Raw genomic sequence first — 23,339 nt, 5'->3', positions numbered from 1 at the left:
CAAATGATGAAAAGTCATCAAACATAAAAAATTTGCAATCCCCAAATTGGAAATAATGGAACAATTAGAAAGCTGCTGTATTGAAGGAATAGGACAAATCAGAAAATGGAGGGAAATAAAACACTAAAAATTAAAAGATCATTGAAAATTTTTTAAAAATTTATTTAATGGTTAAATAGAAGCAGAGCTAAAAGAAAATTAGTAAATTGACAGACACATCTGAGAAAATCATTTCCAGTTTAGCCAAGAGAGTGAGATAGAAAATATGAAAAAGGAGGAAAAAGTGAGAAAGTATTTCATGTAGGAACAGGCTAGAGGAGCCATATTGGAAAAGATAACAGTGGCTAACATTTTGGAGAAATGAAAAAGGACATGAATTTATTGATTAAAGAAATGTACCAAGTCTTGGCAGCCTAAATGTTTAAATGTGCTGTAATAAAAGATACATTACGATAAAAAGTATTCACAGAATAGTGACAGTTTGCCTGTAATTAGACTTTGAGCAGATTCCTCATCACCAGTAGTAGACACCAGAAGAAGACTATGGCCATTCTCCAAATGGCAGAGAAAGTAACTTTCAACCTAGGTTTTTATACACAGCAAAACTACCTGAATGAGAAGGGTTTTTTTCAGAGAGAATTTCTCACTCAATAACCCTCAATGAAAGGACTACTAAAGAAAAATGCCTTTTGAGAAGAAGGTTGTATTTGAAGGGGAAGAAATGGAATGCATTAAGCAGTGATTAGGAAATTGGGAAGTGGTAAATACGATGGTAAATTTAGATAAGTGATTATTTGAAAATTAATGGATGAAGGTTAAAACATCCTGTAAAAAATAATGATGAGTTTACAGGTATAGAGATTGTAGTTAAAAGATTCTAGGGGCCTTATATGGGAAGATAGACTGGTATTTTAAAACTGTAAAACATTTAAATTTACATGTAGAGATTAGTGGTAATCACTGTGTGCTACCTTATAAGAGAAAAATCCACTTGCATATTTTATTTGTGACCACATGACTGAACCATGCATACTAATCAGTATGGTTTCTTGGATTCTTGCCATGAAGTTGTTAGGATAAAGAAGAGGAGGCTACACAGTGGCTGCTTCCTTGCTTGTGCTAGGAGAGAAGAACTCGGCAGTTCTAACTCACTGTGATTCTGCTTATCCTCTGCTTTCTCTGTTCTCCCTGTACTGAGGGGTAGACATGGAAAGAAAAGCAGATCATGATTAAGGGTTACGGAAAAAGAAGTAGCAAGGCTTTAATCCTAGCGCCCATCCTCCCGGAGAATAAATGGTTAAAATGTTTGCCTTTGTGCCTTGGGAAGTGCTAGGCTTCTCCTGCTCTTTCATTGAAAAAAAGAAAAAAGTGTCCAAAGGGAGAAGAATCTCATGGTCTTATCTGTCCCCATTTTCCTGCCATGAAGATTCTGGGGTAGGAGTTTAAGCCCTTTCCTTTAGTGCTAGAGCTAAGATGATTTAGTTAACTTGGGTAAGAAAATTGGTTAGTGGTGTGTAAAGCAGTCTCCCCTCCATCCTTTAGACATCTTTACTGATATCACTGAAAAGTACTTAATGTTTACCTGGTATAAAATGTTTTGGCATTAGCTTTAATTAAAAGCCTGACCTCAGGATAGGGCATGACAATTGAGTTCTTTGAGATATTTCTAGTGTAACTCATAACTGCATGACATTGAGAGGGTGCATAGAGAAATTAGGGTTATATCAGGAAGAGCTTAGAGGAATCATTATTTCCAAGTTTTAGTTATTCCTGTTTTTAATTAGAATGAAACTAGATTCTGTGCTTTTTCACTTGCTCTTCAGATATTCCCTTTCCCCTTGCCCTACTTAACTCATAGTTGACTTCAGTGTTCAAGCTTCACTTCCTCTGTGAACCCTTCCTTGATCTTTGCTCTTCACCCACCAGCATTGAGATGTCAATTCTTCCCCTCTCTCCTCTGATTGTATTTAGTCTGTTGTAGTGCCTGACACACTACAATTGTTTGTTATTTTTCTTTCTCACAAGTTTACCAGCTCCTAGAGAGCAAGGAGATACCCCACATCCCTTATCTCTAGTTCAGTGTTTGTTCTCTTGGATAATATGTGGTACATAAAAAGTACTTAAATGTTAAGCAGATAATGTTTAGATTTTAACTTTTCAAATGAAAGCCAGATATAGTATATGAAAGTAAAAGTCCCTTAACATTTTTAACTTTTAAATTATTGGAAATTTTTTAGACTTGGAAGCAAAACTTGGTGTCTAATAATTCATTTAAGTGCCATCTATGAAGAAGCTTAATAGGCATGTCTGGCCTGGCTCTAAACAGGAAAGATCAATTGTGATGAAGAGTAGGATAGTACTCTACTAAAATAGTATTGCGACTATCCTAGCAAACACTTTTTTTTTTGTTTTTTTGTTTTTTTTAATTTGAAGACCAAGTCTCACTCTGTTGCCCAGGCTGGAATGCAGTGGCACGATCCCGGCTCACCGCAACCTCTGCCTCCCGGGTTTGAGTGATTCTTCTGCCTCAGCCTCCCGAGTAGATGGGATTACTGGCTTACGCCACTACACCCAGCTAATTTTGTATATTTAGTAGAGACAGGGTTTCACTATGTTAGCTAGGCTGATTTTGAACTCCCGACCTCTGGCGATCTGCCCGCTTCGGCCTCCCAAAGTGCTGGGATTACAGGCGTGAGCCACCACGCCCACACTTTTTATGGTTTTTGTTTGTTTGCTTTTTGTTTTGTTTTGTGGTAAAATTCAAGCCCTTTGCTGTTTCTTTTAGTGCAAATATGGAAAGGTATTAATTTGTAAACTAGATTGATTTTCCTGGAAAAACTAATTTTTTTATTCCTGTACTTTAAAAAAATAAATGCATATGAGACTTTGTTTGCCTTGCCATTTCCTAGAAAGCAAGTAATCTTTAATAAGGAGAATGAAAAATAGAGAATACCACCTTTTCAGAGAAATAATAAATTATCAAGGGACCAAGTACTTTCTGGAAATCAGTTGCTTTGTTTACTAGTTCTAATTCTATCACTTGCTTACTGTGTGACTTTGGACAGGTCGTTTAATCTCTTGTATGAGAAGGGGAAAAGAGAGGGAGCTGGTCAGACTTGGCCTTTCAGTTCCAGTGGGCTGCGATCTGGTGATCACATGCAAAAAAAGAGGAGACAACCCACTGAAATTGAGAAAGGAAAGTACTGCTGTGGGAAATACAATTAAAAAAATATTTTGAAGGAAGTATATTGGTGGGTTCTCTATAGCGTGTTTGTGTATATGTGTGTGCATGTATGCACCTATAGAAAGTTTATTTCCTAAGCCCTACTAAATTTGGGTGTTGGTTGCCTCTGTACCAGAAGAATCAAAGTTTTGAGGAAATTGACCAGAAAACAGAAATTATAATTACTATCTAACATCTAATAATACTCTTACTACATCAGGTTCAAGATGTTGTTCCTATAACTAGTTACGACACTGCTGGATCATTCCTTCTGCTGGGATGTAACAATGGATCGATATATTACATAGGTAAGTGTACAGTCACTTAAAATGCTCCTGCTTAATGTAATTTTTTAAATGAGAACAAGAAAACATTACCTATCAGTTTTAAATAGATATGCTATTTATTTTAATGCTGTTTAAATTGTCTATGTTTTAGATATGCAGAAGTTCCCCTTGCGGATGAAAGATAATGATCTTCTTGTAACTGAACTGTATCATGATCCTTCAAATGATGCTATTACTGCTCTGAGTGTTTACCTCACACCCAAAACAAGTTAGTACATGGCCAATTATATACATTCTTGACTTTTTATCTTTTTATTCATTAATTTATTATGTGACTAGGTCAAATTAAACTGGTGTCTTTCTTTTTGAGAATTGTAGTGCTAAGGATTTCATCTCTACAAAGTCTAAAATTTGTATTCAGTTTTATACTGAAGTCAAACATGACTAGTAAACAAACATAATTTGAGGCGGAAAATTGGAACTTCTGCTGAATTGCATTTGTTGAGCCATATTATTATAATATTAGCTGAAATTACAAAAAAAATATGCACATTTATCTTCCTATTAAAATAACTAATTTTTCACATCAAAATTAGGAACTTTTTAAAAAATAAAAAGTTCTTAGACTACTACTGGAAACTAAGCTTATTTTCTTGGGAATTTAAAAATGTAAGCTGTAGAAAAAAGGTGTTTTATAACTTTCAGTGCATTTTAGAGGCCATTGCAATGAAAGTAACAGACTAGTTCTGTAAAGGAGTAAGAGAGAAACACAAAGGGGAAATTTAAAATTTATCTGTAATGAAAGGAGTTCTAATAAACAATATATATTCAGTAATAATAATAGGTTTGGATGTGCTACTTATATAAGTCATCATTTTATTTAAATTAACAAAGGAAACCATAATTTTTAGTATGAAAGAAATATTCAAGAGTATACCCATGAATTTGACTGAAACCATAGTAGGACTTAAATTGTATTGCTCTAGAAATAGGGTTCAGTAAACCATGGATTTCTAGCCAAGCTGGCTCTTTTTGATACCAGCTGTCTTTGGCTGCTTTTCTGCCACAATGACAGAATTGAGAGGTTGTGACAGAGACAGTGTGGCATGCAGAGTTTACAATGTTTACTACTTGGCCCTTTACAGAAAGTGTGCCAACCCCTGCTCTAGAATGAGATGTGGATTTTTTTTTTAATCTAGTTAAAAAGCAGGCATAAAACTGGGAAAGTTTTACAAATCAAAGCACTTCTTTTGTTGTGGCGGGGGATTTTAAGACATGAAAAATGCAGTCATCTTTCTGGTTATAGGAAGTGTTTTTCATGACATGCTTTTTTTCCTTTGATTCAGGTACTTTCAGATGAATCAGTTAGTAAAACTAGAACAGCTAGTAAAGCTAAGAGGTTCTCTATCTGTGAAGCTTTTAAGAGTATAGGTTGCTGAATTTTTTCCTATCTAAATTTACGATGGGGACTGGGCACTTTTGTAATAAAAGGAAAGAAAAGACACTGCTGAACCTTAGATGATTAGAAGAAACAACATATTGTAAGTATGATGGAAGCAATGTAATGGATCTGTTTATTCCCTAGCACAGTGTTTTGAAACTTCAATAGTATTTATATATATAGTATTTATATCTAATGCTTGACCATTTGAGAATGATTTAGTATTGTAGTTTAAGTAGAACAGATGGTAATTCTAGGCTACACATAATAAGGAATATTGCTTTTGGGATACTATGCTTTTGGGATACTATGCATAATAAGGAATATTGCTTTTGGGATACTATGTAGTGTTCTTGGCATGGCAGATTTATGAATTCTTTAAACTATGTTGAGTATCTACTATGTCCCAGGTACTCTGTAAGGTGACAGATAAAAAGATGATTATGATTCAGTCTTTGTCAATAAGGAGTAGAAGTAGCTAGACATATAAATAAGTACAGAATAATGTGTTATAATTGCTGTGATAGAACCTAATAGTGCAAGGCAGGAGGTGAGTAGTTACATCTTGAAGTGAGGTTAGGAAAAGATTTGTCAAGGAAATAATGATTTTAAGATGACCCGAGAAGTCTTAAGATTTTTTTTTTACTGAACTGGATTTAGGGCTGATATAAACAGTGAATCCGGCTCTGCCTAAGGGAAGCTTTGCAAGGGTAGCTTTTTTATTATCATTCAGTAATATATCACCTGTCAACTCGACTTGATATAGGTGTCAGTGGTAACTGGATTGAGATCGCCTATGGTACGAGCTCTGGAGCAGTACGAGTGATTGTACAACACCCAGAGACAGTTGGATCAGGTCCTCAGCTTTTTCAGACTTTCACAGTTCACCGAAGTCCCGTAACAAAAATCATGCTATCAGAGAAGCATCTTGTATCAGGTAAAATAATTTCATTAGTACTGGTAAAGAACTTGGCCTTGTGTGTTATTTTCTGTACCCGTGCAAATTAAAAGAATGAAAACGCAGTGTTTATGTGAGAAAAATATACTAAAAGAAGTACTAGAAAAGTTTAATAACTGAGGAAATTATGATTGTCTTTTAAAGATTTCTTTGAGCTGGTCATAGTGGCTCACGCCTATAAATCCTAGCACTTTGGGAGGCCAAGGCAGGTGGATTGGTTTAGCCCAGGCGTTCGACACTAGCCTGGGCAACATGGTGAAACCCCGTTTCTACCAAAAAAGAGGAAAAAAAAAAAGATGGTTTTTATTTTGCCTGGTTTTAAGGTACATAAATTTAGGAGATGTGATTTTTTTTTGTCTCTCAGTATATCTTATTGCAAAATATTTATTTTGACCCTGCTAAGAGGAATTTTTTTTAAATTTTTCAAGTTTTACTTTTAATATAAATCGGGTTATCTTATGGTTTAATGCTAAAACTGTGGATTTAAATGTGTGTTTTGATATTTTGTCATCTCATAAAAATAATAAAAATTAAAATTATAGAGATTATTTGAAGAAAATAACCTTTTCATGGGTTTGTAGTTCTTTATAGTCATATAAAATTTTTAAAAATTTAAATACTAATTGGATACATAAAAAATTAAATACTAATTTTCAAGTTTAACAAGTAGTACTTTCCGATTACAAAGTAAAATTCTATTGAAGAAATTAATTGTGTATGGAAGATGATTTCTAAAAGGCTTTGTGAAAGTTGCATTGTGAGTTGGGTATGTCAGTAGAGCTTGCTTTCTAGAGGAGTCTTACATTAACTCCTTTTGTAGAGCAGTTCCTACCCAACTTAAAACTTTTACAAACGTGATTTTCATGTATCAGATTTGTTTTTATGAAGGCTGGCTAGAAGGTAATGCATCTTTTGTGAAAGATGTAGTGAAAGTTTCTCAATCTATTTAAGCACCATGTGGAGCTGAAATTCAGTCCATAGCTGACTGATTATGCTTTTATTGAATGTATAATTGTTTGTGGTATAAGTAGGCCTTGCTAAAACAGTCTCTGTTAGGTTTTCATAAAACATTACTCCCCTCCCCCACTGAGGAGTTTCTAACTCTTGCTGGTGCCTCCTCTTTTGCCCAATTGGTGAGTGTTGGATTGCCCTTGAGCTCTTTCCTGTACTCTCTATTCTTCTTTATCTGCACTTTCCCGGTTGTTTGAATAGTAGGTAACTATATGTCATTGGCTCCCAAACTTTCCTCCACCTGTGACCATCCAAAGAGTTCCAAACCTGTGCATCCAGTGTCTGGATCTCTGGTTGTATGTTTAATAGGCATCTCAAATTAAGTTGGACAAAATGGAACTTAACGATTTCTGTCTCAAAAGCCATCTTAGTATGCAGTATCACCATCTACTTATCTACTAACGCTGAAAATCTAGGAATCATCCTTGATTTCTCCCTTTCTTTCACCTCCCACATAGTACAATTCACCAGTAAGTCCTGTTGGCTTTGCTGCCACATTATGTCACAAATCCAATCACTTTTCATTGCTGTCAGTCTATTATCTCACATCATCATCCTTTTTCCCCTAGATGACTAGTAACTTCTCAGCTTTTCCCTCTCTGTGGTACATATTCCACACAGCAGCCGGAAGTATCTTTTAGAAATGCAAACCAAGTCTGATTCCTGATGGCTTCTGATTGTATTTAGAATAAATTTAAATTTCTACCATGGCCTATATGGCTTTTCTTATTCTAGATTCTACCTACCTTTAAAATCTCTTCCCAACTCCCATGTCACTTTTCTCATTGCTGATAACACTCTAACCTTTGGCTTTTCTATTTTTTAAAAATGCCTTAGAGAACTTTTGCGTTTGTTCTTTTTATTCGAAATGGTTTGCCCCTAGATATTTGTTTGGCTGCATTCTTGTCATTCTGGTGGCATTTCAAATCCCTTCTCAATGAAGACTCCTTGGCCACCTGCTTTAAATTAAATTAGCCAAACCTCTATCCAACAGTAACTTTCTCTAACAGTACCTTGCTTTGTTTTCCTCATAGCTTTATCACTTAATCATTTATTTGCTTGTTTATTATCTCTGTCTTCTAGAGAAGTTTTCCAATAGCAGAAACTTTGTTCTGTTCTCAGCACTTAGCATAGTTCTGACACATAAAAGATGCTGAATAAATGTTATGAGATAAGGCAACTCAATGCTCTGGGAAAATAGGCCGTTTTGCAGGGTTACTGTGATGTTTCGATGGTAACGTATAGAGATACTCTGTAATAATTGCTATTGTGGTTATAATGTTATTGTGGGATGTGATACCAAGAAACTACTTTGTAAAACTTGTATTTTAACATCAGATATTTCATGTAGGTTTGAAACTTATGTAAGTTTATCAAGAGAAATATCCTTTTTAAGAAAAAATCTGGAGTATTTTATGTATACTTAGTTATGTTATTCTGCCACCTGGTGGATATTAACACATATGTAATGACATTGTTTTCCTTATAGTGCAGTTTGATCCCTTAAAGAAAAACTTTAGATAATGACTGGTATTAGCAAAATTGACGTAGTTGTCCAATTGAATCAACTAACAATATTTAAATTATTTTTCAGAATCCTAGTAAGCTTAGTAGTGAAATCAGGAAATGATTTCCCATGAAATTAAATAGCCTAGTACAAAATGTCTCCTTTTTCACCAGAAAACTGACAGTCTAGTAATTGAGAATTTTGTTACATAAGAATAGAAAGTACACAGTTGTTACTTATATCTATTTGCCAAAATTAAATTTCTAAAGTTTTGTTTAAAATATGTGTAACTGTAAAATATGTAACACATTTTTACCTGGTAGTAAATATTATGTGTGTGTGTATATAAGAAATTTTGGATACTTTCCTAATATTTACGGATGAGTTCATAGCTCATTGCTAATAATAGCAGATTTTCTAAAATCATGAGTGGCAAAATTAGTATATTTTTTATTAAAGCATGCCAAAAAAGTAGTTTTTGCGTTAGTAATACATTTTATGGTGTATATTTTCAAACAGAGTATCTACTCAGACAAAAAAAAGTAGAGATAGAGTAGGAGACATTTCAGTATATGCTCAGTTAATATTCTGTTAGCATAATAAAACTAATTGGAGCATGTTTTTTAAATGCAGACTTTCTTTATATAAAAATATTGCTCAGCTTTAGTACAGAATCTTAATTTTCCTTAATGTAACGATGAGTGGGCAATAAATAGCTGATTGCTTAAGATGTTTGACAAATGTCATTTGTGCCAATAATTTTTCGGTAAGTCCTGATCTAGGTTAATATTTGAGTAGCATAAGCAGCAGCAGTTTCTATAGTTAGGAAAAATAAACTAGGAAACTGTTTACTATGTAGTTTAGCCACAGAACAGGACAATATTCAGCATCTTTTTTCTTACACACACATTATTTTTAACCTTTACTACATTTATACCCTACAAGCTATTTTTATGAGGATCTGTAGGTTTACTTGACATACCTTATATTTTTCAGCAAGGTAAAGCATACTCAGTTTTCTCAGTTAAGTAGATACAAATTACGTATGGTTTTAAGATAAATATATTATTTGCCACTTATACTCTGATTTGTTTAATGTAGATGATAGTGAAAAAAGTTAAAATGAGTTTTTAAAAGTAATTTTGCATTCTTTTGTGTTCTCTTTCTCTGCTAGTCTGTGCAGATAATAATCATGTCCGGACGTGGACAGTAACACGATTCAGAGGAATGATCTCTACTCAACCAGGTTCTACTCCTTTAGCGTCATTCAAGATACTCTCCCTGGAAGAGACAGAAAGTCATGGTAGCTATTCCTCTGGAAATGACATAGGTGAGTTAGGTTATTTTAGGGCATTTTTAGGTACTATATTAGCTGTTCAGAAGAAGCATATCAACTAATAAAACCATAAAAACGAGTTTTAAATACAAATTTTTTATTTTAATTTTGAAATTCTAAACAGAATTTTAGTGTATCTTTCTGATTAAATTCTATAAATTCATGAAATTATTTTATTGCAGCATTTTTCATTAAAATGTTAGGAGAGCACATTTTTCTTATTAATGTTTCCTCATTTAAAGAATGTCATCTTCACATGTTAGCTACTTTTATGATTAAAACTGTAATAGCTGTGTACATTTGATATTTGAAATTTTTTTTGTTAATCTACTGAAAATAAAATTTGAAGCTAGAAAATGTTCCTATATAATGAGTCATTTTGATGACATCATAATATTCATTACGAGACAACGTAGCATGTCTCCATTGATGTTCTCTGATTTCAGCAAAAGGTGTATAAGTTTAGTTTAGATTTTCTCTCTATACACCATACATACATGTGCACATGGACACTCACACATCCACACGTGTGCATACACATACACAGTCTTCATAGAGATCATTCCACCCCCAGCCCCATTTGAAAGAATCTTACTGTCCTTATAAGCCACTTAAGAGAATTCTACTACCACAGCCTTATGGTTTTTAGAAAGAGAAATATGCAGTGTTACCAGTTTTAACAGTTGTTATGTAATCCCAGTTCTCTGCATGATGCTAGGCACTGGAAGTTTATATTGTTATTTATTAAACAAATATTTATTGAGTGCTTGTGTTCTAGATACTAGACATTTAAAAAAGTGCAGTGAACATCAACTTACGATGTAGTGAGCAGTAGGAGTTAAATGAAACAATTGTATTTTGCAACTCTGCTTAAAGGCATAGTTCAAAAAGAACCCAGAGGAGACAGTGCCAGGATCTGTGTTAGAGGTTGTAATATATGCTCTCATTTAATCTTCTTGACAATTTAGGAGGTAGATACCCCACTTAGTGTTGACGGAAGCTGAGATTCAGACAGCACTTCATAGAGGTTTTAATGTTTGAACTGATAACATGAAGGATAGACATTTGTTGGGTGTGTAAGATTCTAGAGTTGGAACATTCCTGGCAGAGAAAACAGCAGGTTAAAAGGGTAGAAGCCAGGGGAACTTGGCAAGTTTGGAAAATGTCAGGAAGGTCATTAATTGTTAGATTATAGGACATGTGGGTAAGAATAGTAAGACATACTGAGTGAATAGGCCAGTGCCAGATCATGGAAGGCATCTATATATCAAACTAAGAAATTTAGATTTTATCTTGTAAGTAATGGGGACCTTTTGAAGAATTTTGAGATTGATACTAGATTTGTGATATATATAATTCATCTTTCAAGAGCATGCAAGAAAACTTGACAGTGAAGACTTAAGAGAGTGAAACAAGGAAACCAGAAAGGAGGAATTTATTAAGCAAAGTGCATGGTGGTCATTGACTAGATGTGGCAGGCATGAGAGAGGAAGGAGTCTAAAGTGACCCTAAGGATTCTTGGGAAATGGAGTAGCTGAGTATTACTTACTAAATACAGAAATATAGAAAGAAGAACTTATTTTGAAAACAAAGATGAATTCAGACTTGTGTATTTTGAGTGATAATACATATGGATACTATTCTGTGGTGTGAAGATATACCTGGTCTCTGGAGAAAGACCTTAACTAGAAGTTATGTTTATGAGTATTCTGCATATAAGAAGCACCTGAAAGCCCCAGGAGTAGATGTATTGTTGAAGGAGAGCATGTGTATTGTGAATACAAAGATATTTATAAACAGCCCTGTGAATTAATTATAAAACCCAGTAAGATAAAGGGGACAGGGAGGGTTTTCATTCCTCTTTACAGTGGTATTTAAAATACATATATCCTCAGAGATAATTGGACATATAGATCAGTGGAACAGCGTAGAGTCCAGATTCAGTAGAGTGGTAAAGGTGGAATCTACATTGTAGTGCGTAATGGGGTAATAGATATTGGAGGTGTCCATGAAAGAAAGAAGTAATGGAGCTAGTTGGAAGGCAAGGAAGTTCAAAGGTCGTATTTTTACACATAATCTTAGCCAAAAGGCCGAGAAGCAGTCGAAGGTCATATTTTTTATTCCTCCAACTTTCTCCCTCATTAAAGTTAGGAAAGATCTGGGGATATTTTGTATTCCAAGGAAAGGAGCCAATTTGGGAAGGGAGGTGGGGAAAGAGAGGGCAAAGAATTAAGCTATGAAGAATAGATTATGGGTCAGTCTCATGTCAATATGAGGTTCAAGGGGAGAGAAGATACAGTTCTATAGTCTTCTTATTCCTAGTTATTTTATTCTGAGTTATTTTATTCATGGTCACTATTTTAACCTTGTTAATGAGTTATTGAATGAGGACTGTCATTTCATTTTAATAAAATTAGAGATCAGAAAGTTCCAGTAATTGAGCAACTGCGTAGTACCGTGAAGAGCCAGACAGCTTAGGTTTGTTTGAATTCCACTTCCGTCATATAAAGACCTATGAGATCTTTCGTTAACTAATCTCTTGGTGCCTTATTTTTCTCATCTGTAAAATGGAGATAGTAAATAATAGCACCTCCCTTAAGTGGTTATTATGGTGATTAAAATGAGTTTATATTTGGAAAGCATTTACGGTGGCACATGCTAAGTACAGTATAAGTATTTGCTAACTAATAATAAAGATGACATTGGTTCATTTATTAAGTACATGCATGATTCGTGTAACATAACTTGGGATATATTGTCTTTAAAAATTTTATTGTAAAACTTTTTACAATACTTTTTATGAATTGTAAGTTGATACTGTTTTAGCTACTATGTATAATGGGAAAAGAGAATTATTAAAATTTTATGTTTAAGTTTTAAACAAAAACTTTTTTTATGTTATTGTTCAGGATCTTTCTAAAATATAATAGGCTATTTATCTGTCTTGCCAAATACAATAAAGTGAAAATAATTGAATCTTTCATTTTAGATTGAAAAGCTTCAGGGTGCAACCCAGTAGTAAATTTTATGCTGTACTTTAGTCTTCATACTGTACTTTGTTTTTCTCTTTTGGTTTACCAATTACCTTATATAAAATTGTGTGTTTTTTTTTTAATTTGCACCCTTAAAAAGAAGAAATACTAAGGGAAGAAATGTGGTTAACAGAAGCTTCAACTAATTACATTCCATCTGATGAAGTTTCACTTTATATTTTAAGATTTTGTGTGTTGTCTTCTCAAAAAAGTAAAATCAGTACATGAAATGACTTAATGTATATGCCTTTTTTAAGTTATAAGAATCTAAGCACATCCGCAAAGATAGTAAATATCTTAACAGGTCTCCGGCTAGTACTGTTAACGTAGCACCTTAGGACATTTTTTCCTTTAGCTTTTACAGCCTTAGTTATATGTAAAATATAACTTAGAAATAATTGTGTATTTCTTTAAAAATTTTTTAATGCAAATTGAAGTACTTGTATACATTTATTCCATGTCTGATTGTGAGCTGAAATGTGATACCATATTGGTATGTATGAGAAATTCTTTTCTTGTATTAAGAGTAATGTTCCTTTTGTAAAATGAAAGAACTAAAATTTTAATTTTTTGACATTTTTGTTTTCTGATCAAGGACCTTTTGGAGAGCGAGACGATCAACAGGTGTTTATCCAGAAAGTTGTTCCCATCACCAACAAACTATTTGTAAGACTCTCATCTACTGGAAAAAGGTAACACTTTATTGTAAAAATATTTGTATTCAGAAGCCACCTTTTGTCTTACAAAACATATGGCATAATTTGACATATTGATCAAAGAGTGCTAGTAGAAACAAATTGTTGGGAGAGAAGTCTATTATCTCATAATCATAACTCAAAATGAAGACAGTATACGTTATGCTTACTTTCTGGGATTTAAGAGTTTCACTGATGCTGTGGACAGTTAGGAGGGACTAGTGGTAGAATAAAAACACAGTGAACTTTTTTTCATGGCCAAACATAAATACTTATTAATTTTGTTATTATAAGCAGTTTCTTTCTTTAAAAAACCTAGAACTTGAATTTATTTTCCATCCCATATAAATCTGTATACATTATTTATGTTTCTCAAATAAAACATATTACAGATTTCCTGACGTTAAGTATCCTCTTTTAAAATAAAAATGACAAATACTGATCATTAACACTAATGTACATAATCTTGGCACAGCTTACAACATAGCACCCATGTTTTATTTTCTATTTTAAACTAATTTCTGTCTACTTTAACATGGAGAAAAATTATCTGTCTCCGTGAGAGCAGGATTCCTGTCTTTATGCGGTCTCCTCAGTATTTGTATGTGAATGCTGCCCTTATGCTTCCATTATATGGCACTGGCAGTATTCCTCTGTTTAGTCTTTTCTATTCAAACTTAAAGAACATAGTGATTTTGCTGAACTAATTCTGGCACTTCCTGTTACTAGCTATGTAAATGCAACTCAAGTTATTTTATTTCCCTTAGCCCAGTTTCTTTATAAAATAAGGTTCAACGACTTTGGCAGGATATCATAGGATAAAATAAATTTCAAACATGTAATATCTTACATGGTACCTAACCATAATAGATGTACAGTAGAAGTTAATTTCCTCTTCCTTTTGACTGAAATTTTACTTCTTTTAAAATTATTATTTGTAACCTCAGATTTTACTTCAACATTTCTCTGCTTTAAAAACAAATTTTTTGACGACGAGAATACATGGACACATGGGAGGGAACAACAGACAACAGGGAGCCTGTTGGGGGTGACGGAGGATGGAGAGAGCGAGCGCATCAGGAAGAATAGCTAATGGATGCCAGGCTTAATACCTAGGTGACAGGTTGATCTATGCAGCAAACCAGTATGGCACATGTTTACCTATGTAACAGACCTGCACATCCTGCACATGTAGCCCAGAACTTAAAAGTTGCAGGGAAAAAGTTTTTTGCATGTCAAACAAATGAAAAAAGTAAAATTCCTATTAAGAGTCCATTAGGAAGGTTATTGTTTTCATTGTATTTATTTATTCATTTATTTATGAATGAGACAGAGTCTTGCTCTGTTGCCAGGCTAGAATGCTGTGGCGCGATCTCGGCTCACTGCAACCTCCAGACATGTGTCTGCTCATGTCCTTTTCCCACTTTTTAATGGAGTCGTGTTTTACTTGCTGATTTAAGTTCCTTATAGATGCTGGATATTAGACCTTTGTCAGATGCATAGTTTGCAGATATTTTCTTCTATCCTGTAGGTTGTCTGTTTACTCTGTTGATAGTTTCTTTTGTGGCACAAGTGCTCTTTACTTTGGTAAGGAAGGTCCCACTTGTCAATTTTTGTTTTTGTTGCAGTTGCTTTTGGAGTCTTTGTCATGAAATCTTTGCCAGGGCTGATGTCCAGAATAATATTTCCTCGATTTCCTTCTAGGGTTTTTACAGTTTTAGGTTTTACATTTAAGTCTTTAATCCATCTTCTGTTGATTTTTGTATGTAGTGAGAGGAAGGGATTGAGTTTGAATCTTCTGCAAATGGCTAGCCAGTAATCCCAGCACCATTTATTGAATAGGGAGTCCTTTCCCCATTGTTTATTATCAGCTTTGTTGAAGATCAGGTGGTTGCAAGTATGTGGCTTTGTTTTCTGGGTTCTCCATCCTGTTCCATTGGTCTGTGTGTTTGTTTTTGTACCAGTACCATGCTATTTTGGTTACTGTAGCCTTGTAGGATAGTTTAAAGTTGGGTAGTGTGACGTCTCTGGATTTGTTCATTTGCTTAGGATTGCTTTGGCTATTTGGGCTCTTTTTTGGTTTCATATGAACTTTTGAATTGTTTTGTTTTGTTTTGTTTTCTTTTTGAGATGGAATCTCGCTCTGTCGCCCAGGCTGGAGTGCAGTGGCACAATCTCGGCTTACTGCAAGCTCCGCCTCCCTGATTCATGCCGTTCTCCTGCCTCAGCCTCCTGAGTAGCTGGGATTACAGACGCATGCCACCACGCCGACTAATTTTTTGCATCTTTAGTAGAGACGGGGTTTCACTGTGTTAGCCAGGATGGTCTCGATCCCCTGACCTCGTGATCCACCCACCTCTGCCTCCCAAAGTGCTGGGATTACAGGCATGAGCCACTGTGCCTGGCCTAGAAATAGTTTTTTCTAGTTCTATGAAAAATATCCTTGGTAGTTTGATAAGAACAGCATTGATGTAATTACTTTGTGTAGCATGGCCATTTTAACAATATTAATTCTTTCTATCCATGGTCATGGAATGTTTTTCCATTTGTTTGTGTTGTCTGCTTTCTTTGAGCAGTGTTTTGTAATTCTTGTTGTAAAGATCTTTCACCTCTCTGGTTTGCTGTATGTCTAGGTATTTTATTCTTTTTGTGGCTATTGTTAATGGGATTGCACTCTTGATTTGGCTCTCAGTTTTAATGGTAATTGCTGTATAGAAATGCTACTGATTTTGGTACATTGATTTTGTTTTTTAAAACTTTGCTGAAGTTGTTTATTGGATCTAGGAGCCTTTGGCAGAGACTATGGGGTTTTCTAGGTATAGAATCATTTGATTTTCATTTTAATGTTACTAATCCTGTTGATTTTAAAATTTTATGGTTGCGTTTTCAACATCTCTGTTAATATTTTGATGAATAAATTATTTGAGAGATGAATTTTTTACATTAAAATTCATTATCTCAGATTCCCTAAATTACTGTGATTTTTAGTGTTCTCTGCATATTCAGTGAAGAAATTGCCAAATGTTTTTAAAACTGGTATCGTAACATTCTCTAACAATGTAGTATATCATATTTACTTATTTAATTCTAATATCCCCTCTTCTGTTATTTCTAATATTCCCCTTTCAGTTATTTCTAACAGTAACAGTGTGTTATAATCAACTACAATTTCTGCATGATAAATCAAATTTTATAATTTTTAAGTTTATGATTCCAAAGGAAAAGCTATAGTTACAAAAATAACATGCAGAAATTACTCTGTAGAATTGAATAGAAAATCAGCCCTTTATAAAGCTATAGTGAACCAAAGATTTTGTTGAAGGACAGTTCAGGCTCCTAATAGTGAGAAGTGAAATGAAAGGGTTTTATTTAAAGGAAGCAGGAAAAAAACCTTGTAGAAAATTTTAAATATAAAGGAGTTTTACAAAATCTATTCCATAGGGGAAAAAAAGAGCAAAATTATGTTTGTTTTGTAGAAGCATTAGGGTCACAGTGGATACCCCTATGACAAAAGATAGGCTAGCAGGAGAAAACATTACAAATTGATTTTATTATACTTTCATATGGCACGAGAGCCTTCAGAATGAAGACCCAAAGACAGAGGGAAAAGTGTCCATTTTTACGTTTAGGTTAGAAAAAGCAAGGACAGCCATGTAGAACTGTGACTGGACAAAAAGTGTAAGTTAATACAAATAGACTGAGTAGAGAAATCCTGCAGGAACTGTCTCCGTGTGGCGTTCCTTTCTCCCAGGGATGGGGCAGAACCCCTCTGTAGTGAGGGCCTTAATTTCTTGATGGCCAGCTGTTCACAGAAAGATAGGGAACTGTTAGGGTAATATTTTTGTGCTTCATGGCTAGCTTTGGGGAAAGAGGGTTCTGGGTTCTCTGACCCACCTTGGGGAAAAAGAAGATTGTCTCTATGGCTTGCCTTGCAGGTCAGAGAGAAACTTTGCTTCTGAGGGTATTTTCTGAGACCCAAGTTTTCATATGCATACAAATGTTGATTTGTTTTATTTGTAACATTAACAGGAATCTGAAGAGGGGGTTGTTGAACATTTTAAATCAATTTACAGATATTATTTAAAAATAAATGTAATTAACTAAATTATGATCATCTTGATAGATACAGGAATAAAATCTGACAATTCATCATCTATGATTTTTAAAAACCCTAGCAACTAAAAAAAGGGGGAATTTAAAAATCTGATAATGCCCATGAAAATAATTCTTTCAAACTTTATATTGGCAAAATATTAAAAACTTCTTTTGTGTGATATTGTGAAATATGTATTTGGTCTTTGTCTCTGCTTCCTGGTATATACCTTCAAAAATTCTTGAAGTCTTCCAAATGATAAGTGTCTTTTTGTATGCCGGTGAGTTGACTGATGGCAGGTCACCAGAAAGACCAAGATGGGAGTAGAAGATTGGCACTTTCAGCCCCACCCTGCAACCTTTGAGAAGGGGAGAGGAGCTGAAGGCTAAGTTGATCATCAGTGGCCAATGATTTAATCAATCATGCTTATGTAATGAAGCCTCCATTAAAATAATAATAATAACTGACTTCAGAGGGCTTCCAGATAGCTGAAAACCTGGAGGTTCTGGAGGGTGGCGTGCCCAGGGAGGGCATGGAAGCTCCATGCTCTTTCCCACACACCTTACCCTGGGAATCTATTGTTCATCTGTACCCTTTGTAATTAACCAGTTAATGTGAGTTTTTCTCTGAATTCTGTGAGCCACTCTAGGAAATTAATTGAACCTAAGGAGGAGGCTGTGGGAACCCTGATTTACACTCAGTCAGTTAGAAGCACAGGCAAAATAACCTGAGGCTTGTGATCAGCCTCTGAAGTGGAGCTCAGCTTTGTGAGACTGAGTCTTCTACCTGTCACACTAGCTGATATGACAGACAGTGTCAGAATTAAATTGAGTTAGAGGACACTTAGCTGGTGTCTGCTGGAGAATCGATTGCTTGCTTTGTGTTTGGTGAACCCCTCCACCCCATTTGGTCACAGAGCCCTTTTTGTTGGGAAGTAGTGAAGGACATTCTACTCCAAAATATGCCAAATTGGTATATTGATTATTTTGAGGTGAAAACATTGGAGAAATTGTCATTTCAGAAGGAGATAGCTGACCTCTCTCTTTTTTTACATGCAGCAAGCCAAAAGATTTTCTGGGAGTGTTATCCTCCCTGTACCAGGACAAGAGAGTGGGAACTGGGGGCTGCAGTGGACCTGAGTGAATATGCTTACCGTCCACCAGCTTTGCATTGTCCCACTATATATATATATATATATATATATATGTATATGTATAATATATACATATCTTCTAGTGACTCCGTTAGAAAGGTACTGCCTCGAGTCAGATTTTCTTTATCCTGTCATTTGTTCTCCAGTTTATCATTCTTTGTCTAATTGTGTAAAAGCATCTTGCTTTGGCCGCTTCTTTGGACCTCACTCTCTTGTGAAGATTCCCATGTACATATAAAACTAATAAAACCTATATACTTCTCTCTCGTCAGTCTGTGTGGTGTCAGTTTGGTTTCTAGATCCAGCCAAGAGCCCACATAACTAAAGGGCATTTGGAGGTAAACTTTCACTTTCCTTAGAGTTGATTGTTGCATGAGAGTACAGGAAAAATACTTTGGTTTGTTTATTCCTGTATTCACAAACCTTGAGATCAAGAATGAGACTAGGATAGTCTTTATCACTACATGTGGTCATGTAGGAATTAACTTTTTCCCTCCTTTTTGTTCGGCCTACTAGGAAGCTCATCTAAGCTTCATACTCTATTCCTGTATGTTTCTCAAATTCATGTGGATGGTATTTTTTCTTTGTCTATTTTTTTGACTTTGCGTTTGCCTGTACCGATTTTTCTTTTTTAATAAACTCCCTCAACTCTGAAGTAGGCTGGGATAACTAATTCAGCCAAGTACAATTCAGGTAGCCCTTACATGACTTTGGAAAAATCATTTGCTGATGTTATCCCTTGGTTTCCTCATTTGTTAATGTGAATAGTGATTGTTCTCTCTCAGGTTCTTTTTATCTTTTATGAAAATCAAATAGCCATAAAAATCTTTTTTTAAAGTTAAGAGTATTATCCTAATGATGGATACAATATGGGCTATCTCCATAGAGCTGTATATTTCTTCTGGTTTCAGATTTTTAAAATTTACACATAAATTTTAAACGATTTTTTAAAAGTCTTTTCTAGTATACCATGTTTGCTTGCTTTATTTCTTTCTGCCTTTTTAGTTTCATAGCTTCTTTTTAAATAATTGCTCATTCCCATCAGGGCTCTTTCTGCTTTTCTTTTGCAGAATATGTGAGATCCAGGCTGTTGACTGTACTACAATATCTTCATTTACAGTGAGGGAATGTGAAGGATCCAGTAGGATGGGCTCGAGACCGAGGCGTTACTTGTTCACAGGCCATACAAATGGCAGCATTCAAATGTGGGATCTGACCACTGCTATGGATATGGTTAACAAAAGTGAAGATAAGGGTAGGTTCTCATGCAGAAAGATGTTTTTGTCACAAGGTTAAGCTTTTCACATAAGCGATTATGACGACTATTTGTTCTCCTAAGATGTAGGTGGTCCAACTGAAGAAGAGCTACTCAAATTACTGGATCAATGTGATCTGAGCACATCTCGCTGTGCTACTCCTAACATCAGTCCGGCAACTTCTGTAGTTCAGCATAGCCACTTACGAGAATCAAATTCTAGGTAGGTTAAAGAGTTGGGTATTATAAACAAAATTTATTTGTTTTGGGGAAATTGACTGAAATACTGTAATCATATAGTTGTTCTAGAAAGCCATACTTTTCAAGGTACATTTTAAATTCAGACATTATGTTAATTTTTTAACAGTTTTACTAAATTTCTTGATAGGCATATCTGTTTCTTTTCATAGAAAAATATTTTTTGCCTTTTAACTTATTTTGTGAATTGCTGCCAAATTGGCAGCAAAGGAAAGGAAATTAGGAAAATCACATGTCACCTTAGTTAGTATGTGAAGCTTTAATTATTGTCCTGTCTCAGGGACAGTATTAATCTGTGATTCTATTATGTTGTCTAGTCTTACATTTAAACATTATGTACTTGTAATATAAAGTTCCGTAATGTCTTTTTAGTTATCATATTGATAAATTCCAAAGTCTGAAGAACCAGGGGCTAAATACTGAATTATGTTGGTTTCATATTAGTTTCAAGGATTTTTCCTCCCATCTTTTTTTAGCTGTTCAAAAATTCAGCATGTCTGTGAATATATGATGGTATTATTTGCATTAGTAATTTTATATACCGTCTATGTAATAAAGAGTACTTGATAAGTATATTTTATAAAGAGAAATATGGATATAATACACTTTATATGTTTATGTAGTATGTTTTATTGGTTGTTTAATTAATATGTTCCTGAAAAATCAAAGAGTGAAATCTGAACTGTCATTTTTAAAAACTGTATTTCAGCCTTCAGCTTCAGCACCATGATACCGTCCATGAAGCAGCTACTTATGGTTCCATGAGGCCTTACAGAGAAAGTCCTTTATTAGCAAGGGCAAGAAGGACTGAGAGCTTTCACAGTTATAGGGACTTCCAGACTATTAATTTGAACAGAAATGTAGAAAGAGCTGTCCCTGAAAATGGTAACTTGGGTCCAATACAAGCTGAAGTGAAAGGGGCGACAGGGGAATGTAATATATCTGAGAGAAAGTCTCCTGGAGTGGAAATAAAAAGTTTGAGAGAATTGGATAGTGGATTGGAAGTGTATAAAATAGCTGAAGGTTTTTCAGAATCCAAGAAAAGGTCATCAGAAGACGAAAATGAAAATAAAATAGAGTTTAGGAAGAAAGGAGGATTTGAAGGGGGAGGATTCCTTGGAAGAAAGAAAGTTCCCTATCTGGTCTCATCACCAAGTACTTCTGATGGAGGAACTGACTCCCCTGGTACTGCGTCCCCATCTCCTACAAAGACTACTCCATCTCCTCGGCATAAAAAAAGTGATTCTTCAGGTCAGGAGTACAGCTTGTGAAAACTCACCAAAATGAATAGTTGTTTTGTTACATTTAGATGAAAGTTAAACTTTCCTGAATTTCAATACATTAGTTTTTACACTAAAACTTTACAAGATAAAATTGGACTTTATTTAATATCTTTTTAACAGAATTACTTGGGATAATGAGAGACAATAATCATATCTCTTTTGACATTTTGGAAATTTTTTTAATTTTACAAGTACATTTAACATCATTTATAAAGCAGGAGTCCATTTTAACACTTACCTACTTTTATTGGTTTGGAAACATAGTACCACATCTTAATAGGATGGTGCCCATATAGGTGAGCATCCCTTTAGAGCATGGGAAGCAGCAGACTGCATTCCTAATCTTCATCATGCCTGAGACTTGTCTTGCAGTGTTACCTTTAAGTGAATCACATAATTGTCTTTGGAACTTGGTCTCCCAACCCTTATTGTGATTGCAGAGTGTTTACCAGATACTTGATGAGGTGCTATGTTTGTGAAAAACATGTCATGTTATTCAAAAACACTATTGATATTGAATACCAGATACCACTATGTAGTAAGTCTTTTAGGATGATTTTAATTTAGTCTTGCGTCATTTTCTGATTCTCATCATTGGGAGTTCTTAAATCTTAGCAAGCATTAGCAATATTCAATGCCAAAATTCCATTGAAACTTTCAAGTTGGAGCAGTTGTCTGTGTTTGAAAAGATGAAATAAAAATAATAATCAAGGGCAAGGCTTTGAGTGCCCAGAAGGGAAAGTCATACCAGTTGCTAACCTGTCTTGTTTTAGGAACCACCATATGTTTTTTTTTTCAGTGTTAATTAACAATCATGATAATCAAATTAAAACACTACTTTATTCACTTGTGGAACTGCAGTTCTGAATTTTGGGTTTAAGGTTTTGGCTGCTGTAAGAATGTGAATTTGAATGTATTTTGAATTGTAAGAGCAAAAGAACTTTTTTGTACAATTTTTTTTTTCATTTAATTGGAATGATCTTCAGGTTTCTACAAATACGGTAATTGTAAATTTAAAGCATTAGCATTTATTGGTGAATAATGTATATATCCCCATTCCAAGAAATATAAGTGAGTGAAGTTGAAATAAAATCTTTAAAGTTTACTATATTGCCAGTGGTTTCACAACAGTTCTCTTGTATTTATTTATCAATTAAATCAAATAAAAATGATTATGAGCATGTGTTTTCAGTTATTTCAGGAACAGTTCTGTTTAAAGTGTGCTGTATATGTTTGTTCATTTTTTTGCTTCTTCCCGTAATTTAAAAAAATGGGGGGAGGGAGAAGTTAATATGTGTGGAAAATAAGTTATATTATCAATGAAAGAAAGTATTAGGCAAAGCATAATTTCAAAATTACTAAGATTGTAATGATCTTACACTCTTCCTCCTCTTTATCACAGTTACGTGGAAGTTGGGTGGGCAAGTAAGAAAATGAAAGGAAGTAGACTAGTGACCAGGAATAAAAGGCCATTAAAAAGAAGGTAGTAGGCCGGGCGCTGTGGCTCAAGCCTGTAATCCCAGCACTTTGGGAGGCCGAGACGGGTGGATCACAAGGTCAGGAGATCAAGACCATCCTGGCTAACACGGTGAAACCCCGTCTCTACTAAAAAATACAAAAATCTAGCCGGGCGAGGTGGTGGACGCCTGTAGTCTCAGCTACTTGGGAGGCTGAGGCAGGAGAATGGCGTAAACCCGGGAGGCAGAGCTTGCAGTGAGCTGAGATCCGGCCACTGCACTCCAGCCTGGGCGACAGAGCGAGACTCTGTCTCAGAAAAAAAAAAAAAGAAGGTAGTAACTATTACATG

At 34.7% G+C, this 23,339-nt stretch overlaps 1 protein-coding gene across 3 annotated transcripts in view; it reads left to right on the top strand.

Moving 5' to 3' along the window:
* The window catches only part of KCTD3 (potassium channel tetramerization domain containing 3), a 56,303-nt gene extending 33,593 nt beyond the window's left edge, over nucleotides 1-22,710 (top strand). For 2 of the 3 annotated variants that reach the window (XM_030936495.1, XM_010356801.2), the window contains 8 exons: nucleotides 3,444-3,531; nucleotides 3,662-3,778; nucleotides 5,718-5,888; nucleotides 9,602-9,757; nucleotides 13,391-13,487; nucleotides 19,807-19,991; nucleotides 20,076-20,214; nucleotides 20,959-22,709. In XM_030936495.1, the coding sequence (XP_030792355.1) occupies nucleotides 3,444-3,531; nucleotides 3,662-3,778; nucleotides 5,718-5,888; nucleotides 9,602-9,757; nucleotides 13,391-13,487; nucleotides 19,807-19,991; nucleotides 20,076-20,214; nucleotides 20,959-21,520 (1,515 nt within the window). In that variant the 3' untranslated portion in view covers nucleotides 21,521-22,709. Of the gene's footprint in view, nucleotides 1-3,443; nucleotides 3,532-3,661; nucleotides 3,779-5,717; nucleotides 5,889-9,601; nucleotides 9,758-13,390; nucleotides 13,488-19,806; nucleotides 19,992-20,075; nucleotides 20,215-20,958 lie in introns of all 3 variants that reach the window. The other variant, XM_010356784.2, reaches the window with a different exon arrangement.
* The last annotated feature ends 629 nt before the right edge of the window (nucleotides 22,711-23,339 follow it).

This window comes from Rhinopithecus roxellana, chromosome 8 (assembly GCF_007565055.1).
Source record: "Rhinopithecus roxellana isolate Shanxi Qingling chromosome 8, ASM756505v1, whole genome shotgun sequence".
NCBI classification, from domain to species: Eukaryota; Metazoa; Chordata; class Mammalia; order Primates; family Cercopithecidae; genus Rhinopithecus; species Rhinopithecus roxellana.
Note: the sequence above shows the minus strand (reverse complement) of the source record. Positions and strands in the feature narration are given on the sequence as shown.